This window comes from Natator depressus, chromosome 10 (genome assembly GCF_965152275.1).
Source record: "Natator depressus isolate rNatDep1 chromosome 10, rNatDep2.hap1, whole genome shotgun sequence".
In the NCBI taxonomy this organism is placed as follows: domain Eukaryota; kingdom Metazoa; phylum Chordata; order Testudines; family Cheloniidae; genus Natator; species Natator depressus.
Window position 1 is genome coordinate 82,087,580 of NC_134243.1, and position 22,802 is coordinate 82,110,381.

General features: G+C 37.9%; 1 protein-coding gene across 2 annotated transcripts in view; it reads right to left on the reverse strand.

Annotated features, from left to right (window-relative positions):
* Positions 1-480: 480 nt before the first annotated feature.
* GOLM2 (golgi membrane protein 2) overlaps positions 481-22,802 on the reverse strand; it is a 30,747-nt gene continuing 8,425 nt past the window's right edge. Inside the window, exons 4-10 of one of the 2 annotated variants that reach the window (XM_074966665.1) lie at positions 21,491-21,581; positions 19,648-19,792; positions 19,148-19,228; positions 18,646-18,744; positions 15,627-15,803; positions 6,053-6,220; positions 481-1,440 (exon numbers count right to left, since the gene is read on the reverse strand). In XM_074966665.1, coding sequence (XP_074822766.1) covers positions 1,370-1,440; positions 6,053-6,220; positions 15,627-15,803; positions 18,646-18,744; positions 19,148-19,228; positions 19,648-19,792; positions 21,491-21,581 — 832 coding nt within the window. In that variant the 3' untranslated portion in view covers positions 481-1,369. The remainder of the gene's footprint in view (positions 1,441-6,052; positions 6,221-15,626; positions 15,804-18,645; positions 18,745-19,147; positions 19,229-19,647; positions 19,793-21,490; positions 21,582-22,802) is intronic. The other variant, XM_074966666.1, reaches the window with a different exon arrangement.

The window sequence follows — 22,802 nt, forward strand, 5'->3', positions numbered from 1 at the left end:
GACTTGTTACTGAAGTAAAAAAACCTGATGACCTTTTACTGTTTACTCAAAATTTATTCAAAATGTTCACTTAATCACCACAATGAACCTTAAATGTAATACGATGCTATTTTAAATTTGAACCTGAGTACAGAGATAGCAAAGTACAATCACCCCTGTCATAGGCCCCATAAATTCTATTCCCAGTAGCCCTTTTTGAGAGGCAGGTAGCGTTAATAACCTTAAATTTGAACTTACTGTAAATAAACAAAACCATTTCTGTGGAATTCAGAAAGTATTTCAACCCAGAATACAAACAAGTACAAACTCTTCTGAAATAGAAAAGCAACAGTGCAGATGTCAAATGTTTGAAGAGATCTGTATCAGAGTATTAAACTTTAAATTAAAATGACAGACTTGAGCTGTTCATGAAATTAAGAGGGTTCATATGATTATATCTCGTGATTGCAAAGACTGCACATACTTTCCTTTAGTTTTCTCTAATGTGAGCTATTTATACAGAACTGTTGTAGACTACTTCTAATTTAAGAAACACTTGTACCCTTTAAAGGTGTTAGCAAATAAGTTTCCTACAGCTTTGTTAAGGGAAGTTTTAAAATACTGATTCAGTTTTCAGTTTGACTGGTGAAATCAGCTAGCCATACCTCTTCCATCATGGATGAAGTTACTAATACTCTAATATCACTGATTTCCAACTATGGATATAAACTTTGGTCACTGTGTGCTAGGATTAAATGGCTCTAATTTCTGGAAAGTTGCTGTAGAATGTTTCAGTCACCTATCTCTGTCCTTAATTTATTAAGGAAGGTGCAACCCATAAATATTTTTACACATTTCATTCAGTTGTCTCAATTGAAAGCTTACCTGCAAAATACAAAATACAGCACCCATGGAAAACAAAGGGGTATTTTCATTCATACAGATGATATTCCTGTATAAAAGAAGTCCTTCGGCTGTCCAATTGTTTCCACAGTATATTTGTTCCATATGTAAGATACAAACTGTACAAGTTCTCCAGTTTACAAGATTTCCTAATTTGCAGAAACAATTCAGCCTAAATTGATAATATATTAGTTTGTTTTAAAAGCAAAGATTACAGGTAAGGTACAGTCTTTAAATTTAATTGGCTCACTATAACAGAACAGAAATGTCATTTTGATAATACAATTTGCAATAGTACAACTATGTACATATATACACACAGCATTTTATGTCTCCTTCCATTACTTAACTAACATTAAGTAAATTTATTTTAAGTAACCCTATTATTGTTTCTTTATTACCATCTTAAGGATTACTGAAACAAAAATGGTTCAGTTTTGCAGTGCTTCAGTTCTGTTGCAAATTCTCTTAGATATTAATTCAGGCTTTAAAGCACATCATTGAAGCGTGACTTTCTATAGTCTCCAAGGTCCATTTGAAGTTCTTTCTCTTCATCATCTGCAATTGAAATATTCAGATCCAAATTAATATACAACTAAATGATCACTACTGAAACTCATTTAAAAATAGCTTTCCAGAACACATCCGGTTACAGATATATGTGGGTACTGACATGGGTGCACACCACATTAAACCTGCCTGTTCACAAGAACAGAGTAGACATGCCAGAGATGCCATGATGGCTATATCTAATTACAAACCCAGTGGTCTTCATTTTTTGGGTTGCCTCTGCTGAAGAAGTGGGATTTTGATGGTGCTAGATACCCTTATTTTGGAGTGCTGAGTTTCAGAGATTTGATTGATTTTAAGACATTCTAGGACTGGTTATATTTATCAGTTGAGAATGTCCCTTTTAAATGTGCCAGACAATTCTATTAGATCCAAATCCTTTCCAGAAGAATGAGACTTTGTGCCTTCTCCATTTTCCCCCACCTTCACAGACAGTGCATTACAAGAAAAAAAAAAACACCACACAACAAAACTGTGTACCTCATGCAGAAAAGTTACACTCTTGCCTCTAGCTCCCACTGCCAAAAAAAGCTGTATATGGTCTGACAATGAACCAAGCTATACATTTCTTCTCTCTCTTCCTCATGAGCATAAAAAGGAGGAACACTCCAAAAATCTTTGGCACAGTCAATTGTGAAGCAGTGGAATCCATGCCCAGTATTTCAAATTGTACTTTTAATCAGTGTTTTTGAAGTCTGCTATTTTAAAGTTCACATTTGTGCTTCTAAGACACCATAGTACAGTGTTTTATGAAGTCTTTAAACAGCAAACTCTAAGCTTCAGTCTTATATTAGCTCTAATACGGTTTTTATATTTTTCTTTCGTCTTCAGGTCAATTCAATCTTTGTTGTGTGTTCATCTTCAATGTCATCATACTGCCTATGATAAAATTCTCAGTTATCCCTTTCTGCTCAAAAGATGAATGCAGTTATCCAGAAAGGTTATCATCTGACTGATATCCACCATGTAAATTTATGACATTTACCTGCTCAGGACTTGGGAAAAAAAATATTTTAAGCCAGACATTAGCCAGAGGTAGAGATGAAAGAGTTCTTTGGAGGGTGAGATCCAAGGGAAATGCCCAACCCCACTGCTAATTCCAGATGCTGCAAAGTGGTCGAATTTCTAATCAGATACCATGTCTGAACACCGCAGAGAGGAATGTATCCTTCATATCAGCCTTCGATTGGTAGGCTTTTGATAGATTTGTAACTTCATCCTCAACCACTGGAAGGGAAGAGGAGTTCTCACTTTCACCGAACTTTCCAATACCCTAACAGCCTACCACAGCAATTGTCAACCTTTACTGTCCTGTTCTATTTCTTCTTTCCAACCTAACATGGGGCTCTGGCCTTTTCCTTCCTGCTTTCAAATCAAGAAAGCTGAAGTTCCAAATACAGCAATGGCAAATTCTGAAAGATATTTGAAAGCTTAGAGCTCCCCTTCTCCAAATTTGTTGTATCCCTCCCATTCCTAGAAGTAACATGGGCAAGTTTCACTCCTGGAAGAGGTTTAATTAGATCTTTCCTCAAAGTGTGTCTTATTCAGAAAGTTCCCACTGAAATCTTCCTTCCTAAAGTACTTTGCATTTGCAAGCTGGAAAGTGTCAGTTTTAAGGGGTAGTATCCTTCTAACAATTCTGGAAGGAGTCTTACCATCATATTACATACTGCAGTAGTCCAAGTCTCAAATTTAACCTCTGTGAAATGCGCATTACAATGAAACCAGGCTGCCATTGGTTCAGGGGTATTTCAGTTGAGCCAAAGACTCATAATACAGGTGTCAAGAATTATTAAACAATTAAAGCCACTCAAGAAGACTGCATCCCCTGGGTGATGTCTCTTATATGAATGTGAAATTTTCAAACACTGATGTTGCTATTAAATACAACCTGGAATATAAACATTGTGATAAAAAACAAGAGCTGCTTAACTTGATTTGTTTGTACCTACAAATACTTTCTGCTTTGCCTTTAAAGCCACAGAATATTTTCCAAAAACATTTCGGCTTCACTTTAGCCAAAGACCATTGAGATTTTTCCCTTCCACTCATTACAACAATGAAGCCATGTCACCAAAAAGCGCGTTGACTAAACACATTTTTAATGCTTCCCCTGAGCAAAGTATTGTTGGCTTTTCCCTGCCATTGATCTGTACACCAAGATCAGGCAAATAACCAGCACACAGAAAAACAGAGCAAATACCCAGCTGTCATTCCTTTTCCCTTCAGTTCCAAGCCACTTCTTTCATCTTGAACCTGTAGAGATCATATCTGCTACTCTTCTTTTCAGGCAGATGCTCACAAGTTAACACACTGACCTTTACTGACAAAAATTAAGCCCACTGTCACTTTTGATGTATACAGTATGAGTTCCAAAAATCTAAGTTTCCTATCTGCTAGTCCAAAATAAAGCCGCAGAACCCAGATTACTGAATTGTCAGGCATCATATCTGTAAACGTCCGAGACTTTTACAAAGCAATTTCTCTTTGCCACCAGCTGATCCAAATCGATATTAAGTACAAACAAGTTAAAGCAATTTACAACCCAAGGCTTATTTGAATAAATACAATTTAACCACAGCTCTCTGTGCCTCTGACTTTTCAATTTCCCACCAACATACCTTATAGAATCGTGCTGCAAGAACTGGTGTACAGAATAGTATACTAAAATATGCTGTGTTGCATGCCATTATAAACAAGTTATGTGTACTCAATCTCATCACTTGCTCTGTAGAATACAAACCACTATGACACTGGGTTAGTATTGAAAGGTCAGTCAAAACTGAATCCAACCTAAGAACTCTCACACTGATCTATTCAGTTGAGCAAGAGCTGCATACTGCAGGGGGAACAATCCTGCACTCGTCCATAGCATTGGACTAGATGACCTAATCAGTTTTTCCCCCATCTCTAATTTATGATTCATAGAGCACAGCAGTAAAGAGAGAGAGAGAGGGGACTGTACTGAGTAGAATACAGAAAACTAGCACTAGAGATTTAAGAGTGGTCATAGTATTGTAGGGACTAAAATGAAAAGCTAGGCAATATGGCCAAGGTTTTAAAAAACTGGAGTCATATTTAGTCACCAGCCTGAGCTGTCAAAAGAGATGAGCATCCAACAAGTACCTACTGAGGGAGCAGTTGGATGCTCATCTCTTTTCAAAAACCAGACTGAAGCCTAACTTTAAGCTCCTATTTTTGAAAATCTGGATGCATGGTTTAGACAGTTACACATGAGTGTCTAGATAGAACTCTTTCCTTAACTTTACAAGATGTATGGTTAAGAGCAGAAATCCCATACTTCTATAAGTCAATGGCAATAAAACAAACAGGCTATGTATTCTACTTGGTCAGATCTCCAAATCGAAGATACAAAGTGGGTTTTACAGACAGACAGTTAGAACTGAAGACATAGCAGCCCTATTCAGATGAAACTGAAGACAGTAATCCAGAGCATTTAGAAATGCACCTGTCACCACTGATCAAAACTGCAAGAACAGGAGCCTCATGCTGGAAGCGCAGCAGTAGGCTTTGTTTGTCAGTAAGTTAATTCATTGCTCAAAGTTCTGATCTGTACTTACGTACTCTTTCACCTGTTCATTAGCTTCCCCACGCCAACGCGGCCACAGCATGATGCATATTTAAGTGCACAGCTACAGGAGTCGGTTGGTTCTAACCATATTTAGGGTCTCTATTGACTACGCTTAGAAGAAAGTCTTTCAAATTTATTTCCTGCTGTACAAACCCTGTGATCTGGGAACTTTTCAGGAAAAGAATACGCGGTTACAATAAGATGATCAAGAACAGGCACCTATAAAACTTCAAAATATTTTGTCTTATGCAATTTCGTTTTAGCTGGAGATACATTTAGTACCTGAAACAATTTCTCCATAAAATTGTGCAAACTTTTCACAAACTACCACTACACTGCCTTACAACATTAACAGTGTAATTGGAAACATGCCATGAAGAGTCAATACACTGAAGTGCCCGCAGAACAAAAAAGACGGAGGCATGCACATATAAGTGGATATTAGACTATCACTGAGTTAACTAGTTTTGAAGTTAATAGGGTAAATTGAATGTCTGTTGAATCTGTGTATTAAGCACAAAAATGTTTAGTATAGTTTTAGCTACTAAGTGCTGATAAATTTTGTGATCAGCAAACATATGACACCCTAAGATAGTTGTGAATACTATAGATATAAGTAGTAGTCTCAAAATACATGTTAATATGCCTTTGAAATTGTTTTAATAAATGCAGAAGCATGTATGTTCAAAATAACTAGCTATGAGACTTCCTGATTATTGAAGGCAAATAAAACTGTTCCTGAAATTTCAGTCATGCTAACTTTACTAGCATAATAAAGCAGATTCTTTCAAAGATTTATACAATGTTAAAATATACTGTATTGAAAACCGTTATAAGGTTGGTTTTGAAACAGTAAGTATAGACATAAGTAAAAGACTGCCTGAAGAACATTTCTTTTATGCTAAGACAGTTTTGATTAGCTAGTAATATTGAAGCTGTACACAAATTCAACAAGTAAACTCAGTGTAGATTTTTCTTTAGTGGGATGGAGACAAGGCCCAAGCTCACCTTGGACGTCTTCTTCTCCACCATCACCATCCTCTTCCTCATTGTAGGCCAGTTCAGCCTGCTTGTCTGCCTCATACTCACCCACGTTACCATCATCCCCATTATAATCCGCCAATTTAGAGCCATGCTGCGGATCAACAGGGGATTCATTCTCATCAAAGAATCGGCCTGTGAAGTAGGCAAAGGATTAAGTCAGAAGCAAAGAGGAAAGGAAAGAAAAGAAAGGATTCTAACAAAGCAGATCATAGGTTAGATTCTTCAATCCTCGTAGCCATGTCAGTTGTGAAAAACGAATACTGTTTTATGAAAACATCTCCATGCAAAAAGATTTACTTGATTATTTAAAAGGAGTTTGGAGAATTCTGCTGGTCAGTGGCACATGCCAGCTAGCTCTTACAGCATTTGGTTACTATGGGCTTCACAATTTGGAGAAAAAAAAGTGTTTAAATAGAAGGCTCCATATATGAAGACCCAGAAATACCATTCACTTGTCCTCGAATGCCAGGATTTATCCATGACAATGAAGAATTCTGAATTTAGATTTGCCTGACTTTTACCATCACATTGGCAAAAATTCAAAAAAATCTCCTTAGAAAGCACATTGGTGGTTTTCTGCTCACGGTGGTGAAGTATAAATACTTCAAAAGGAATTCAGCTAGTCTCTTGAGTGCACCATGCTGTCTGTGGGTCCAATCCAACAAAGATCTGTGTGGAGTCTTGAATATTTTTGTTGAACTATGTAGTTACTATATCTTTATACTAACTTTCTTGTTATGATTTAAAGGTTTCGAAAATATAGTAAATATCTTCTTAAGCTTTTAAACGGGTATGAGGAATAGTTCCACAATGAAATAAAATACTACAAAAATGTGAATTAGTTGGAACTACAAAACGGATACACAAACTAAAAATATATGAGGAAAGATGAATGGTTTAATGTCAAATTGAGAACAGGTGTTCAGTTGAGTATCCAGGGGGGTCCGAGTCCACTACAATTCAATAAATTTGTCAACTACTTGGAGGAGGGAGTGCAATATGCTAATCAAATTCGCAGATATGAACCTGGAAGGATTGCAACTGGAGACTAGATTAAAATGCAATACAATCTTTATATATTGGAGATGAGCAGAAAATTGAGATTTGATTATACCACAGTCATGACAGATGAAAAGTCACATATGTAAAAAGCAATTAAATGCAGAAAAACTGAATGGGAGAATGCCACTTCAACATTAGTATAAGTGTGCGTGCAGTGGATGATCTGACAGAGTGGCATTGTTTTAGGAAAAGCTAATGCTTCACTGTGAACAGTAACATGTGATTAACAGAGATCGGCAAATACTGAGTAAGGTTTTCCACAAATATTTGCTTGAATTTTTAAGTGAGTTCTCTTCAGCTATGTTTGTACATCTTTTTTATTGCACTAATATTCACAGAAAGCAAATCTGAGTTTAACTGGCACAAGTGTCCACAGAAAGGAAATTGGAAGATTACATGCACAGGTATGTACTACATGCATTTATTTAAAAAAAACAAAAAACCCCACAGGGAACAGAAACAATACCATGTTTCCTATTTGAGCAATCACAGGTAGTGCACATGTCTATTGAGCGGTACCGACCTATTCTCAGAACTTCTCAAAATTAATCCATATATAAGACGACTCACAAAAATAGTTTCATATAACAGGTTAGAAGAAATTATGACCAGCTCACAAGCAAAAAAGTCAAATTTAGATACGAGCGTGAAATGCGGAATGTATCGAAAAGATGTTAGAGACAACTGCTTTAATTAGCACTAAGTTAATTACTGCGTGTATTCTTGGTACTGCATTTTAAACAAATAAAGGTCAGAACTCAGGAGAGAAGTACATGTGTTAAGTTTTCAAATATGAAGAGAATAGATCAACTTTAGTCAGCCAAAGTTAGCATAACCTACAGTCAGATAATTCAGGTTAAAAACTGAGGCACACAGGTAGGAAACAGAACATAGCTGCTAAAGAGTTGTGGCAGATATTGAAGGCTAGAATGGATAAATATTTATCAAGTTTATTTAAGAATAATTAAACCCACTGTGCCACAATGAAGCAATATATCTGAGGACAAACAGGAGTTCCTATCAACCCAAGTGATTCTGTGGTACTGACTTGTAGCCATCATGTGCCAGAAACATCAGAAAATTGTATTTTTGAATAAAATTTCCCTCTAAAAAGAGAATCTATGGCCAACAGATGGCACAGTGCCAACTGATATAACAAGACTATAGGTTCTGCATTTTTTCATTGTTCGATTGTTTTCTAGCTTTGCAGAGTCATTGTTTAAGTGTGTATTTGGGACATTACTGTAAGATTTCTTACTATCTGAGGCTTTATTCTGTAGCATATAGCACGTGGATAGACTGGTATGCCATCTACCTACATGTTACAGGACTAAGAAGAGCCCCAAGTGGTTCAGATATTCAGTCCATCAACAGAATGGGTTTTGTGAACAGCCAGAAGGCACGGTAAGGTGGACAAGTGCCACTTGATAAAAAAGTTAAAAGGGAGTTCCATACCCTTGTTTCAAAGAAATGCCAAGCCCTTCAGAATTTCTAAAAGGATAAAACTATATGGAACACATGTAAGGACACAAAATGATCTTTTAATACACTCAACTCGCCTCCAGTGTTACTATTTTATTTACATATGCCCCGCTTTAGTAGAAAACTAAACAGAATAGTCTATATTTGTTTATTTTTAAACAGCCTATTAGGTTGGTTTCGTTGAAATTAGTTATAAATACTATCAAATAAAGAGATTCATATGCACAGATGAACCTTAATTTGCTATTAAGAACATACTCACTTTGGGGAAATTTTTTGTTGGAGATTCAAACAACTTCCATGGCTATAGTTCCATTAAATTTTCCTGATTTCAAATATTCGTATAATACAGTATTTTGTCCATTGATACGTGAATAGAAATAGTTTAATCTCAATTGCATGACACTCTGCTTAAATGTTTAAAAAAAAAATCAAATTTCAGTATCAGTATATAAGACACATGAAAAACATCAATCATTCTGAGAATTCGTTAAGAAAGTTAAGCCTCAATGTAAAACATGAAAGCAGGAGATGAAGTGTTTGGACCAATTTCTATTGTTCAAAAAAATAAAAAAATAAAAAAAAATAAAGCAGACCAAGTGTGATTCAACAGGACAATAAAATTGGCAACGAAAACCATTCAAGTCCTTAAAAAGATCAAAAAAATGTATTTCACTGATATTGCACACCAAGTTTCTCAACTTAAAAATAAGGGTATATAATTTCCGATCAATGTCAAGGAAATCTGTAGTATATTTAAAAATATTCAGTTTACAGAGATTGAGCTTGGCATGAGAGTTACTTTTCTGTTTAGTTAACATACCCAGGTGTTCCTACTGTGACAAGATTATTATTTATTTGTATTATGGAAGCACAGAGGCTTATTATTTATTTGTATTATGGAAGTACAAATGAGATCAGAGCTCTGCTGTGCTAGCTGTTATATGCACACCCGAGGTATGAGACACACACCTTGTTCCAAAGGGTCTAACAATCTAAACAAAGGATAATCTAAACCAAGCAGTGTACCATATCGCTGTACTACAAGAGAAAAAGAAAAATATAGGTTTTGATACTATGGTAAAAAGGTGCTATAGAAAATTCCAAAAGATATTACAAAAATAAGGGACCACTGCACCCAACAAGAAAACAAAAGCTTTCAGTAAACTGGTCATGTAGGTTAGGTGTTGAGTTTTTCCCATTTAAAGCTTGTAGTGAGAATTCTGTTAATTTACAAAACAGATTTCCTGGAGATTTCACTTTTACTTAAACTCTCACTCTTTACCAAGTGCCCTGCAAAAGCTTGATATTTTGTTATATTAATATTTGTAAAGTGCTATGGACTCTCAGAAGCACCAAGAGCTAAATTATTATATTTATATGATCCATCATCTGCCCTTTTTCTTGAATGAGCTGATTGCAGCTAGGTATGGAAACAAGCTAAGTAACCGCTCCTACAAAACCATTACAGTTTAGGAAACTGTCCACAAGTATTCCACTTCTGGTGTGCATGCCTCCCCTCCCACCATGCATACAAAGTTGGATTCTTCTGAACAGCACCGTCCCCTGGGGCCTCACCTGTGCCTTGTCACCAAAGGCATATGGATTGGACAGCCACAACCAGCCTTCATCTCCTTACTACCAAAGACAAGCTGGAACCCATGCTGAGCACTGTGCAGTTTCCTTCTCTATCAAGTTTTTAAGTCAGTATTGTAGTTATAATTCTTAGGTAGATTAGTAAAAATTTTAAACTCATTGGCAAAAAAAAATTTAGATGAGAGGTGCTCCAGTACAGTACCACCTGGACATGGTGAAATCAAAATCCCCAGGATCCTGTCTCTCTTGCAAAGCCACTATTCATATTAATAATGGACACCTAAAGTGCCTCTTCTGCCTCACTGAAGCACACATATTGCTCAAGTGCTCAATGTCATGCTTTTTCAGACACACACAAACACACAGAGGGAATCCCACCTAAAACTTTTCCTCATGGAAAGGTCCCTGAGGGTATCCTCCAAGCCAGAGTAGACAGTGTCAGTTAGTGCTCCTGCAAGCCCTGGGTCCAGTCCTCATCAAGCAAGTTCCATACATCCATCACAGAATCAGCAAAAACCTCCAAACTCTCCTCGCTGCAGAGTTCTGAGGAGAGAGGAGGAAAGAACACCGCTCTCAAAGGGATAGGAGAGACAGATCTCCCTCATCAGCACCCAGTAGAGTAGGAGACAGTTTGAGACCCGTTGTGCCACTGACACCTCAACACCAGCAGGTTTCCAGATGGCCTCTGCACTGTTTCATGAGCTGGTACATGCCTTGACTAGTACCAAAGCACCAGCACTGAAACATCCGGCATCAAACCACCTACCATGTTACCTGCTAATGCGTGAGATGCACATCCAGAACAGATCTTTTTGGTACCAGGAGACTTAACAGTAATCAGCCTCCCAGAATTGCCATTGCTGGCCTCTAATAATAAACTCCTAGCTCTGGGGGCATCTGGGTCAACCACCTCAGTTTGTATACAAGATAGTTAGGAACCATCTACACTGCCTGAGAGAATGGCTCCACTTCTGGAGGACATATACTCTTCCCTCTTCCACTTCAGCCAAGTAAAGTAGAGATGTCACCCACATACTTACCATGCTCTCCTCATTTTGAGCCAAGCCATTCTGACATGGACAAAATTCCACAGGACAACAGGAGGTGAAGGGGAGGGAGGGAACTCATCCCTGGGCCCTCTTGGGGAATCCTCTCTGGCCAACAGTACCACATCCCAAACAGATACAATCATAGCCATTCTGGGGCCGCTGGGAGATGCAACAGCAGAAAGCTTCATCAACTGTTTCTGTCTCCAAAACCAGGTCCTCCCTCACATCTTAGACCACATCAAGAAGGGCGACTGGTGCACCATACTTCCCAACATCTGGACCAGGATTTAGACCAAAAATTTCTTCAAGAGACAGATGTCCAGCCTATCCCAATGGCAATACAGTATCACCTAATGAAGCTGTCACTCCAACTGTTCCAACCCAGTCAGGTGATTACTGGATCTTCCAGGAGCACCTCCAATGAATGGCTGATATTTTGGAAATTCCAGTAGAAATAGCGCAAGAGAAGTTGCACATACTTCTTGACATCCCATATTCAATTTCCAGAAGACTGTCAATGCCAAAATATCAAAAGGTTTCTTGGAACAAACAAGGGATCTGCGGCAGACCCGAAGATCAGTGACACCCACGTCACAGAAGACAGATAGGCACTACCAAATCCCATTGGAGGGGTATTAGTATTTCTATAATCACCCCATACCTGGATCCTTGATAGTTGCAGCTGTCCCGAAGAGGTCTAAACAGAGACCACCCAAAGCAACACCTCTCCGGCTGTAAAGCCCATTCCTCAGCCAACTTACAGACACACCTATCACACTCCCAAATACTTCCAGCTAGATACAACTTCCTGAATTGGGCCAGAACATCATTTTATTGAGACACTCCCTCAGGAAAATAGGAAAGAACTTAAGACTCATCATTGAGGAGCAACTGGTAACTTGCACCTCCTTACAAGCATCCTTAGACGTCTCAGATGTCAATAAGCACCATAGCAACCCCAACTACTACATGCAAAGCATCTTGGTTGCAGTTGTCCAGTATTCTGAAGGAGGCCCAAATGACCACTGAGGAGCCATTCAAGGATCATAACCTTCTCAGTACCATACCAATGAGGCCTTACCTATGCTAAAAGACTCATGAGCCACCTTGTGCTCTTTGGGGGCATACAGCCCCACCTCCAGGAGGAAGCAATACAGGCCAACAGATAACACAGCCTCCAAGGAAGAGGGAGAGGTCCCAGAGGAGACAATTTTCTGACCCTTCCTCCACTCCCATCGGCAGGTTTGACAGCGCAGATGACAACCACACAGAACCACAGGATCGATTTTCCTGCCCTCACCTAAAGTAGTCCTCGACTTTCACCTAAATAAGCGATCCACCTGCTAGTTTTCTTCCCCAAGCCTCATACCAGTCAGGGGTGGAAGCTAGATTACATACTTTTAAGATGTAATCAGGACTCTCTCATACTGTTTGGATTGAACAAGAACATTCAGGAATTCACCTAGAGTGTTTCTGGCATTTGACAGAGTGAAAGGACACCCCATTTGTACCCAAAGACAGTTGTGACAAAGTTCCTCCTCTACCTTGGTGGCTCTTGCACTTATTGGCGGATTTGCTCGCCTTGGAGCTTCACGGCAGCCCTCAGTTTGGCCGTTTTCGTGAACCCGAAGTCCAGGTCAACTCCTCCTGTGTCTGACCAGGAGTTGGGAGGTTTGGGGGAACCCGGGCCCGCCCTCTACTCCAGGTTCCAGCCCAGGGCCCTGTGGAATGCAGCTGTCTAGACTGCCTCCTGGAACAGCTGTGTGACAGCTAGAACTCCCTGGGCTACTTCCCCATGGCCTCCTCCCAACACCTTCTTTATTCTCACCATAGGACCTTCCTCCTGGTGTCTGATAATGCTTGTACTCCTCGGTCCTCCAACAGTACGTGTTCTCACTCTCAGCTCCTAGTACCTCTTGCTCCCAGCTCAAACACAGCGCACCACAAACTGAAGTGAGCTCCTTTTTAAACCCAGGTGCCCTGATTAGCCTGCCTTAATTGATTCTAGCAGGTTCTTGATTGGCTGCAGGTGTTCTAATCAGCCTGTCTGTCTTAATTGTCTCCAGAAAGTTCCTGATTGTTCTAGAACCTTCCCTGTTACCTTACCCAGGGAAAAGGGACCTACTTAACCTGGGGCTAATATATCTGCCTTCTATTACTCTCCTGTAGCCATCTGGCCCGACCCCGTCACACTATCTAAATGGGTTCTGGACTGCATTAGAACATGTTTGAGGTAGAACATTGGGACCCACCTAAACAGATCAGAACCTACTCTCCCAGAGCTCAAGCAGCTTCTGCAGTTTCACTAAGGTGTTCCAATCTCAGATGTGTAGAACAGCTACCTGGAGTTCAGGTCACACCTTTACCCAGCACTAATCCTTGGAAGAGAGCTCCAGGTCTGATACGTTCTTTGGAAGAGCTATCATACAGTCATTTTTCAGTGACACTGAACACGAGTTCACTGCTTGCAAGTCACAAAAACTGGAATACATGTGGACAAATCAGTCAAAGAAAGAAAGAAACAGGCTTTAGGAAAAGTAGCTGTTCTTTGTGGACTTCTATAGCAACAGTGTTCCCTTCCAAAAGGCAAGGGAAACCAAAGAGTCAACACAAGAATTCCATTAACTAAATATTTCAGTATCTTTAGATATTTGTTCCTACTAGAATAATAGACTACAATGCACTGTTGGAGAAAGTTTGTCCAGTTCACATTTTGTTAGGTATGCAAAATAATTACTCTGAATCAAAGTCAGTTCATTCATTTAATTGATTCTGCTTTACTTAAAAAAAAAAAAAAAAAAAAAAGAAAAAGAAAAAAGAATTGTTATACCCTTCCTGCCTAAAAGGAGCCCAAGTGTTTCAGACTTACTATAGACAAGTTAGTTTTCACTGTTCTAAAGCTTCACATTCAGAAGTAGATTTAAGAACGTCTAATCACCAAAACTTGTCTTTTGTTTCTTCCATGAATAACATGCACACCATTTGGATAATGTGCTTTTAAAAAGTCAATAGTAAACAAAAGTTAAGTTTCCAGAAGTCACTTATTTTTACAGATATATGTTTATAAAATGCTTTTCAATTTGAAAAAAAAAAACAAAAGCAAGCAGAAGAGAGTTTTTGTGGGTTTTTTTTTTTGTTTGTTTGTTTTTTTATAAAAAGCACAAATCTGGGATTTTAAGAGGAAGTACAAAACCTATCCCAGTACATAGAACCATACTTCACAGGGAACTTTTCATCTGAAAAGTTTGAAGAGCTTTGTTTTGATGTAAGGAAAAAAAAACCTGGATGAAATATATAAATCAATGTAAGTGCTCATGCCAGTGCAACCTTGAGCTTCTAACGCTACTAAATGTCAACAGATTTACAAGAAGAAGAGACTTGCCAGGAAAATAAGACAAAATAAAATACAGTGCTAAAGTTATTGTAAATGGCCTTTTCTCACCCCAAAGGCATTGTAAACAAGTAATTCTTAAACAGTTGAAATTAGGTCTTGAAAAATAACTGGGTTAAGATGTACTGAAGAGCAGAGTATCCTCAATGCTAACATGAAAAACTTGATGTTTCAAAGACTGAAAACTACAATTTAAAGATGAAATATAAACAAAACATACTGTGTGTGTAACACACAACATGCAGTCCACGTGATAAATTACAGAGCCACGTGAAATTGTATTTGTGATGCACCTTTGTTTCACCTACACTCTGCTCACTAATCCATCCTTGGCAGGACAACAACTCATTCTGCACATTAAGTGCAACTTGCTTCTGTCAGAAGAAAAACAATTCTCCAACACGGATATAAGGCAACATAAGGGTTCTTTTGGAAGATATGTTTGGAACAGAACAAGCTTCTCAACAATATGCAAAAAGCAACCAAACCAAGTCAATTTCCTCCCCCATTATAGTACCAAACTATTTCTTTGGTAAGAGCATTCAAGACATAGCCACTAAGAAGAAAAAGTTAAAACGGAGTTAAGTCATATTGATAGATACAAGCAACTGTCTACCTGCAAAATACAAACTGATTTTAATATTTTGATTGAATGTCTTCATACTTATTTAAAATGTAAATTTTGTTATAAATTTCTACATTTTTAATACCCATAAAGATAGTTTAATAATTAAAACTAATCTCTCTGAATAGTGACATGCTATTGTCTTAAGAAAATTAAGGAATGTACTTTCTGTCGTAATATCTTTACATATTTAAATTTTCTGCATGTTTAATTTCTATAAGGCCACCCACACAATTGGTCACTTTGTTTTTAATGAGTGTTATTGCAATAGATACAAATGAAAAGACAGATGCATCCCAAGGTATTGAAGTACAATGGTATTGACTAACTTACTTTGCTTCATCTTCTGGAAGTCACCAACTCTATCCTTTGGAGCTTGTTTTCCAAGTTCAGTTTTAATTTTGTGTTCTTTTTTACTTTCCAAATTTTGTTCAGGAATCAAGAGCTGAGGAGGATTTGGAGGTATCTGCTTCACAATATTAACATTTCCTTCATTGTCAGCATTTAAATCTACAGCATGAAGAAATGTGTTATTTTGTCCTTTTAGTTTTCCTTCTGTGCCATGCAAAAGGGAGCTTACAAAGTTTCCTCTAAAGATAATTTAGTGTAGTCCATACTTATATTAATGACGAGGGCAAGGCACTGATTGCTTCACTCAGATACTTTTCAATGTGTTTCTAACCCCATAAGCATAGGATTGTGCTAAGCTTCCTCCCCACATGCATTCTGTCCTGGATTTTTAATCAATACCTCCTGTACAGCATTTAAGATTTCAAGAGTAATGATTTAAATTAGGGCTGTCAATCGCAGTTAACTCAAGCGATAAATGCAAAACAAATTAGCTAGATTAAAAAATAATTCTGATTAATTGCAGTTTTAATTGTGCTGTTAAACAGAATACCAATTTAAAGTTGTTATAAATATTTTTGGATTCTTTTCTACATTTTCAAATATATTGATTTCAATTACAACACAGAATACAAAAAGTGTACAGTGCTCACTCTATATTACTGTTTTTGATTACAAATATTTGCACTGTAAACGAGAGTATTTTTCAATTCAGTTCATACAAGTACTGTTGTAGAATCTCTATTGTTAAAGTGCAACTTACAAATGTAGAACTACTTTTATTTATTTTACGTAACTGCACTCAAAAACAAAACAATGTAAAACTTTATAGAGTCTACAAGTTGAAGCATGAAGGGTCATTATGTTGGATCATATTAAAGAAGTTCTGTATTAAAATCACAAATGAGTTTGATTCCCCATAGTTTAAATTCCAGGGTATTACTTAATTAAGAGGCCTCTTGGTTTTTGGTACTGTTTCTCTCCCTCTATCTGTGAAACTTGCAAGCTGCTAATTGCGTTAGTACATTCTAAGACAGAGTATGTTCTCAAAGCAATTCACACAGAGAGAGACTCAAAGCAATACTCTGAAACAACAGAAACAGCACCCAGAGACTCCCCGCCCTTTTGTTGCATTAACAATTGTGATTAAAATAGAGATAGAGGATGTATGTGGATGGATGTTTGGTGTGGATAATAACTGAATGATCAGGGAGGTGCCAGCCTACGAATCCAGTGTCCATCGGCTGAAGAAGGCGTCAAGTGGAAATAACCAGAGGACCCCCGGAGGTCAGACTGGAATCCACCCAACAGCCTCAAGAATGGGAGAACCAAAGAACAAGGTAACATCTAGCAGCAGGGAGCCGTCAGGAATGTGCTATCTGCTGATTGATTCAGCAACAGCATGATGAAGCAATTCCCATAGACTGGCCTAGGAAGAAATTCCTATAAAAATGGACTCTAGAAAGTGAGAACTTTGGGGGTCTGATTCTGCAAACCAACTTCCAGGAGCACCAGATGAGCATCTGACAAGGCCCTGCTCCCTCCTCATGTCCAGGCCACCTGGCCAGTGGCTTGGCATGAGCAACTCTAAGGCTGGTAACTATGATAACGACCTTGCAGAACGTGTGTGTGTGTGTGTGTGTGTGTAAATATGAGATTGAATGGAATGTTATAACTGCTTGCTGTGATTCTTTCTGTATTCACAATAAATGTGGTATTTTGCCTTTTCCTCTTTAGTAAGATCCTGCTGGTTTTTATTTTATTGGTATAACAATATGAATGTTTGGCATATCTGGCAGGTAGATACCTTGCAACGCTGGCTACAACAGTGCCATGCCAATGCCTGTTCTTCCTTTCAGGTGACCTAAATAAGAAGCAGGCAGCATTATCACCTGTAAAAGTAAACAAACTTGTTTGTCTTAACAACTGGCTGAACAAGAAATAGGACTGAGTAGACTTGTATGAGGTGAATTGAAAAATACTATTTCTGTTTTTCTTTTTTACATTGCAAATATTTGTAATAAAAAATAAAATAAAGTGAGCACTGTTCACTTTGTATTCCGTGTTGTAACTGAAGTCAATATATTTGAAAATGTAGAAAAGAATCCAAAAATATTTATAATTACATGTAAATTGGTATTCTATTATTGCTCAACAATGCAATTAAAACTGTGATTGAGACTTTTTTTTAAACTGTTTGACAGCCTTAATTCAAATGCAAAGCCACTGCAAATGGGGTGGCAGATACACATCAATAAGGAACACAGAGAATCCTTTCAGAAAGTGAAATCCTTGCCCCACTGCCACTGAAATCAAAGCTCTTATTGAATGCAGTGGGGCCAAGATTTCACACAGTCTCTACTGCTTTTCTTAGAGATGAGGAAAACTAATTTACCCAGAATGAAATAGCTTTTGTGGAACAAAGTCAGAGCCATGTACAATTACAGAAATAGATGTAGAAAGAGTCATTTCTTAAAGACCTACTATTTGGATATTTAAAACATTTTTAAGCTTATACCTATGCAAACTCTGAACACAAAAATCCACTAGTTTTAGTATCTTAAGTTTAATTTCTTTAAGAATTTGCAATGGATCATTAAGGGACATATTTTTTCTTTGACCACTGGTAGTTCTACTGGCACAACTTATAAATATCCTAAAGCTGTTTGGTCAATTTACACACAAACAAACTATGTTTCACCTTCCTAACAACATTTGAACATGCATTTTGAACTATGGTATATACAGAATCCAACCTTTCCCCAGGACTTCAAAAACAGAAACCAAACCCACATCATCATCTTCTGTACCCTTGCTCTCTGCCTGACATTAGTAGAACTAAATCTAACTGGTTAGGCTTAGAATAATAATTTACTGTTTCTTGTGGTTTTAAAAGTCAGAATCAGTGGATGCTTGCAGCTAACCTTAAATGATTTGGTAGCAGAAATTAGCTATTGAACAAGATCTTATGAGATTTTGAAGTGTTGCCCATTAGAGTTCATACCTGGAACCATATTTGGCATATGGGGCTGTAAAGTAGGAAGATTCAGATTGGGTTGATGACCTTCACTTTGAGAAGTTGAAATAAGAGGCTTCTTTAAAGCTAAAGAAAATAAATGGATTCACAATAAGAGTTTCGTCCAATAGAACCACCACTATATTCTAGGCTTTGCTTTAACAAAGTTCTATTTATACCAAATTTCATTTTAAAATCCCAGTGCTACAATTGAGAAATTAAAACTTCTGGGTAAAGGTTTCAAAAAGAGCTTGAATGATGAAGCAGCTTAATCCCCAGTGACTTAAGCACTTGACATTTTTACCTTCTACCAAAAATCCGAATGTTTTCTGACCGAAAAGTCTGTATTGACACAACTCCTAACATATATGGGTTTTAAATCATCTGGACTATGTTCACTGACTAATTGGCTGTCTAACATTTCACAGATTTAAATCAGAATGATATCAAATAGCAATATCCTATCCAATTAGAACATGATTTTTCCAACCAGCAGGAGTATCTTCAGCTTTAGCAGGATCATTCTCTTCTATTCCAGGCATGCCTGCATCACCTCCTGATTTGATTTGCTCTGTCAAAATAAAAACATGAAGTTCTTCTGTATTGTTCTTTTGACTTTAATAGTGAATTTCGCATTGGTGAAAGGCACTGGGCTGACAGCACTGGAATTGGGTCAGTTATCCACAGACCAGGCAGCGTGTCAGCAATGACAGCACAAGATTCCACACACTGCCCTGCTAGTGGACTTCCACTCTGTTCTGGAGGGACCAATGAAAGGGCAGATGGGACTTGGAACTCCGTCTTTTCCCTCTGTGCGGAGAAGGACAAGGGCATCATAGCAATAGCTTTTGTAATCCGAATATCTAGCCAATCACAACTGAACTGAGGCAAACTGCTGACTGTCCTACCTCAAAAACAATAATGATTCTGTTTGATGGGGAGGGTAGAACACAATTAACACATTTATCCAGTGACGCAAAAAGGAAATACCTTTGCCATTAGGGATGTGATTGCTTGAGGGTTCTTCATTCTTTACTAAATTTTTCTCATGTGTCTCTTGAACAGTCTTAGATATCGCTTGATCATCATTCAAACCCTGTTCAATGTCTTGTCTTGGCTGGATTCTCTGCGCATCCTGTTTTTAAAACAGATTAAACATTAATAAAGATGACCCTTAAAAGGAGGGGGGAAATCACTCACTACACCTTGCAATGCTGCTTCTCTGAACATATCTTGCAGAGTTCTCACTCCTATGTCTTGGCTCCTTAGGAGAATGAACCTTGAGAGCAGTGGGTAATATGACAGAGCATGAGCCAGACCCCCTATAGACCAACATCTGCCGTTGCCTGCCAGGCATATATGCTGCCCGTGCCCTCCAAACCAGACATGCCAAACCCACCAAAAAAACCCAACAACAACAACAACAAAAAAAACACACACACAAAAATTGGGCTTGTTTTTGGCTTAATTGGCTTGTGAGTTGCTTGACGACTAGTTTTTGGGTTGTAGCTTGTTGCTTCTTTTTTTTTTGATTGGCTCCCAGCAAGCAGGGGCAAAAGGGGGGGAAGAAGAGAAGATAGAGTCCGGGGTGCACAGCGGGCCCACCACAGTCCCAGATTGCATGCCAGGGAGGAAATCTAGTCACAGAGTGTTGGGGTTCTTAGGGATTGGCTTGTTTTGGCCTTGTTTTGAAATGGGATTAGCTTGATTTTTGGTTTATTGTGAAAGTCGGGGTGCTTATTTACTGCGTGGAAGTTGGTAACTGTGCGCCAAACATGAGTCAATTCCTGCAGTTGTGCAGGAACAGACTATCAGAAAGAAATGCCAATTCAAGAACATGGTGTCTCAGGGCAAGAGGGAAAAGAGCCTTCAGAAAGGTAACACAAAAGCAGACTTCGAACACAAACACAGAGGTCCCTGAGCGAATCTAGGCTTATGGCTTGTAAAGGGCCCACCTTGACCATGTTTCTCTTCCTCCAACAGGTGCATCACAAGAGTAAGGATTCCTGAATACCCTGTACCAAGTCAATGACTCCATTTACAGCAAAACAGATCTTAACTGGTTTATATGGTGCTCAATTCAATAATTCCCTTTTGCAGGAACAATTTATATCCCCAGAATAGAATAAGAGTGAAATTACAGAGTAGGTATACCTCTATCTGAACAAAGGTGCAATTACTCAGATTTGTACCTGAAGTTCATTTTACAGACATGAACTTCACCCACAAATAGAGTTGCTAGGCTGCTGTCTGGCTGAAAGTATGCCATCACATTTATATCTAGAGAGAAAAATGGAGGATTGTATGGTTGTACAAAGCTTTCACTGGCATGAATTTGGAGTGGCGGAACTACTTATACAATTTGTGAAGCAGATATCACAATCATCCCAAAGGACCGCCAAGAAAACAGTTACTCCACCATAATACATGTATTTTGCTTGTACTATATTGTACAGTAAAGGTTAGAAAAAATTAGTTTTATCATTAATAGGTTTTCTACCACTCTGCCTCTAGTAGGAAGTTACCATACATAGGCCTTGGACTAACAGGTAGTTCCACCACATATCTCATGAGCAAAATCTAGCATCCAGCTCCACTATGGGATACAGCAAGAGTTTCTAGAGCTGCTGATTCACAAGACAGACCTTAAATGTGTTAGAATTAAAACAAAATAAAAAAACAAAATAATTACAAGGTGACATTTTGGTGAACCCAAGCCAGTGTGCTAGACATCCAAACTAGTTCCGATTTTATTGCTCAAAATGATGATGATATTAAATTGAAACAAAAATCCCCTATTTCAACAACAGGATTATTTTTAGCCACTATTTACCTTTTGTTCTTGTACACCTTGGTCCATTAACTTCTTTATATTTTCTTCATGTTGCATTTTCATGTCTTTGATTTGTTGTCCACACTGCAAACTTAATTGGAAGCACACTAACAGTTACACATTTGATTTGGATTATACCAAGTCTCCCATAATTGCCTGGGAGAAAAAGAAAATGGACTGGCACAGGAAGCTTGAGGAGTAGAAACTGGGATATAGTAGAAAATACCAAGGTTTCAAAGGTGGGGTGAGCAGAAGGGTCTGTGACCAGCAGAGTACACTCCCTGAAAGCCCGGAAAAGAACCCAAAATTCCTGAGTTTCACCATTCCTCTATCAGCAAATATCTGTGAAACTCACGAGTAAAGTGTCTCATCCTCTCCAGTGCCCATCCTCATAAAGGATGGTAAACTACTACTACCAGATACTCTGTTGGCTCTAGTAACAGGGTCTGTGCAGTGGATCTAAAGATTCCAACCATGCTGATGAACTATGTGGGTGTCAATATTATGCACTAGGATGGTATGTTCTGTCAGATTTAAAAAGAAAAAAAAAAACTAAAAAAAAAAAACAAACAAAACTATAGTAAAAATATTAAGGGTACAGAGTAAAGAACTCCAGTTAGGAAATGCCATACTTAAGGTACTATGCAAAAGAAATGTGACCATAATTAAAGACAATTGTAATGCACATGCACAAGGAGACCAAATTACAGTTGTACAGGTAACCTTAATTATGGCATTACTTAAGTTCTGAGTGCTTGAATTTGAACCTTAATGTTTTTAATACCGTTTATGTGTACCGAGTATATATATAAAATATTACTAATTCTATATTGAGAAGAGAATCTTTGCAAGAGTTTCATATTTGTTTATAATAGAAAAGCCAGTGGTCAGTAAACTGATTTTGAATACAGATTTAGAAACCCTTTCAGTTAAACAAAGTAACTTTCCACACACTCTCACCCACCTGAATTCTCTATTCTTCTGAAATCACTAATTCTTATCTTCAAAGAAACAACATTTATTAGAACTGTGTTTATTTGCTCAAAATGGATCTTACATCTGAAATGTATAATTAAGGTATTTAAATATTTTTGGATAAGTTTCAGAACCGATCATGGAAACAAATTCCTACAAGCTGTAAAATTAACAGTATGTTTAAGAATGCCCTAGATGAAAAGCCCATTCATTTGGTTAAAATAGCAGCAAATTACTCTTATAAAACTGCAGTCCACAAGGACATATTAGGGTTTCTCTAATTATTAGAAGTTCGTTCAAGTTAAAAGGAACCAGGATACAATGCAGTGCATTCCTT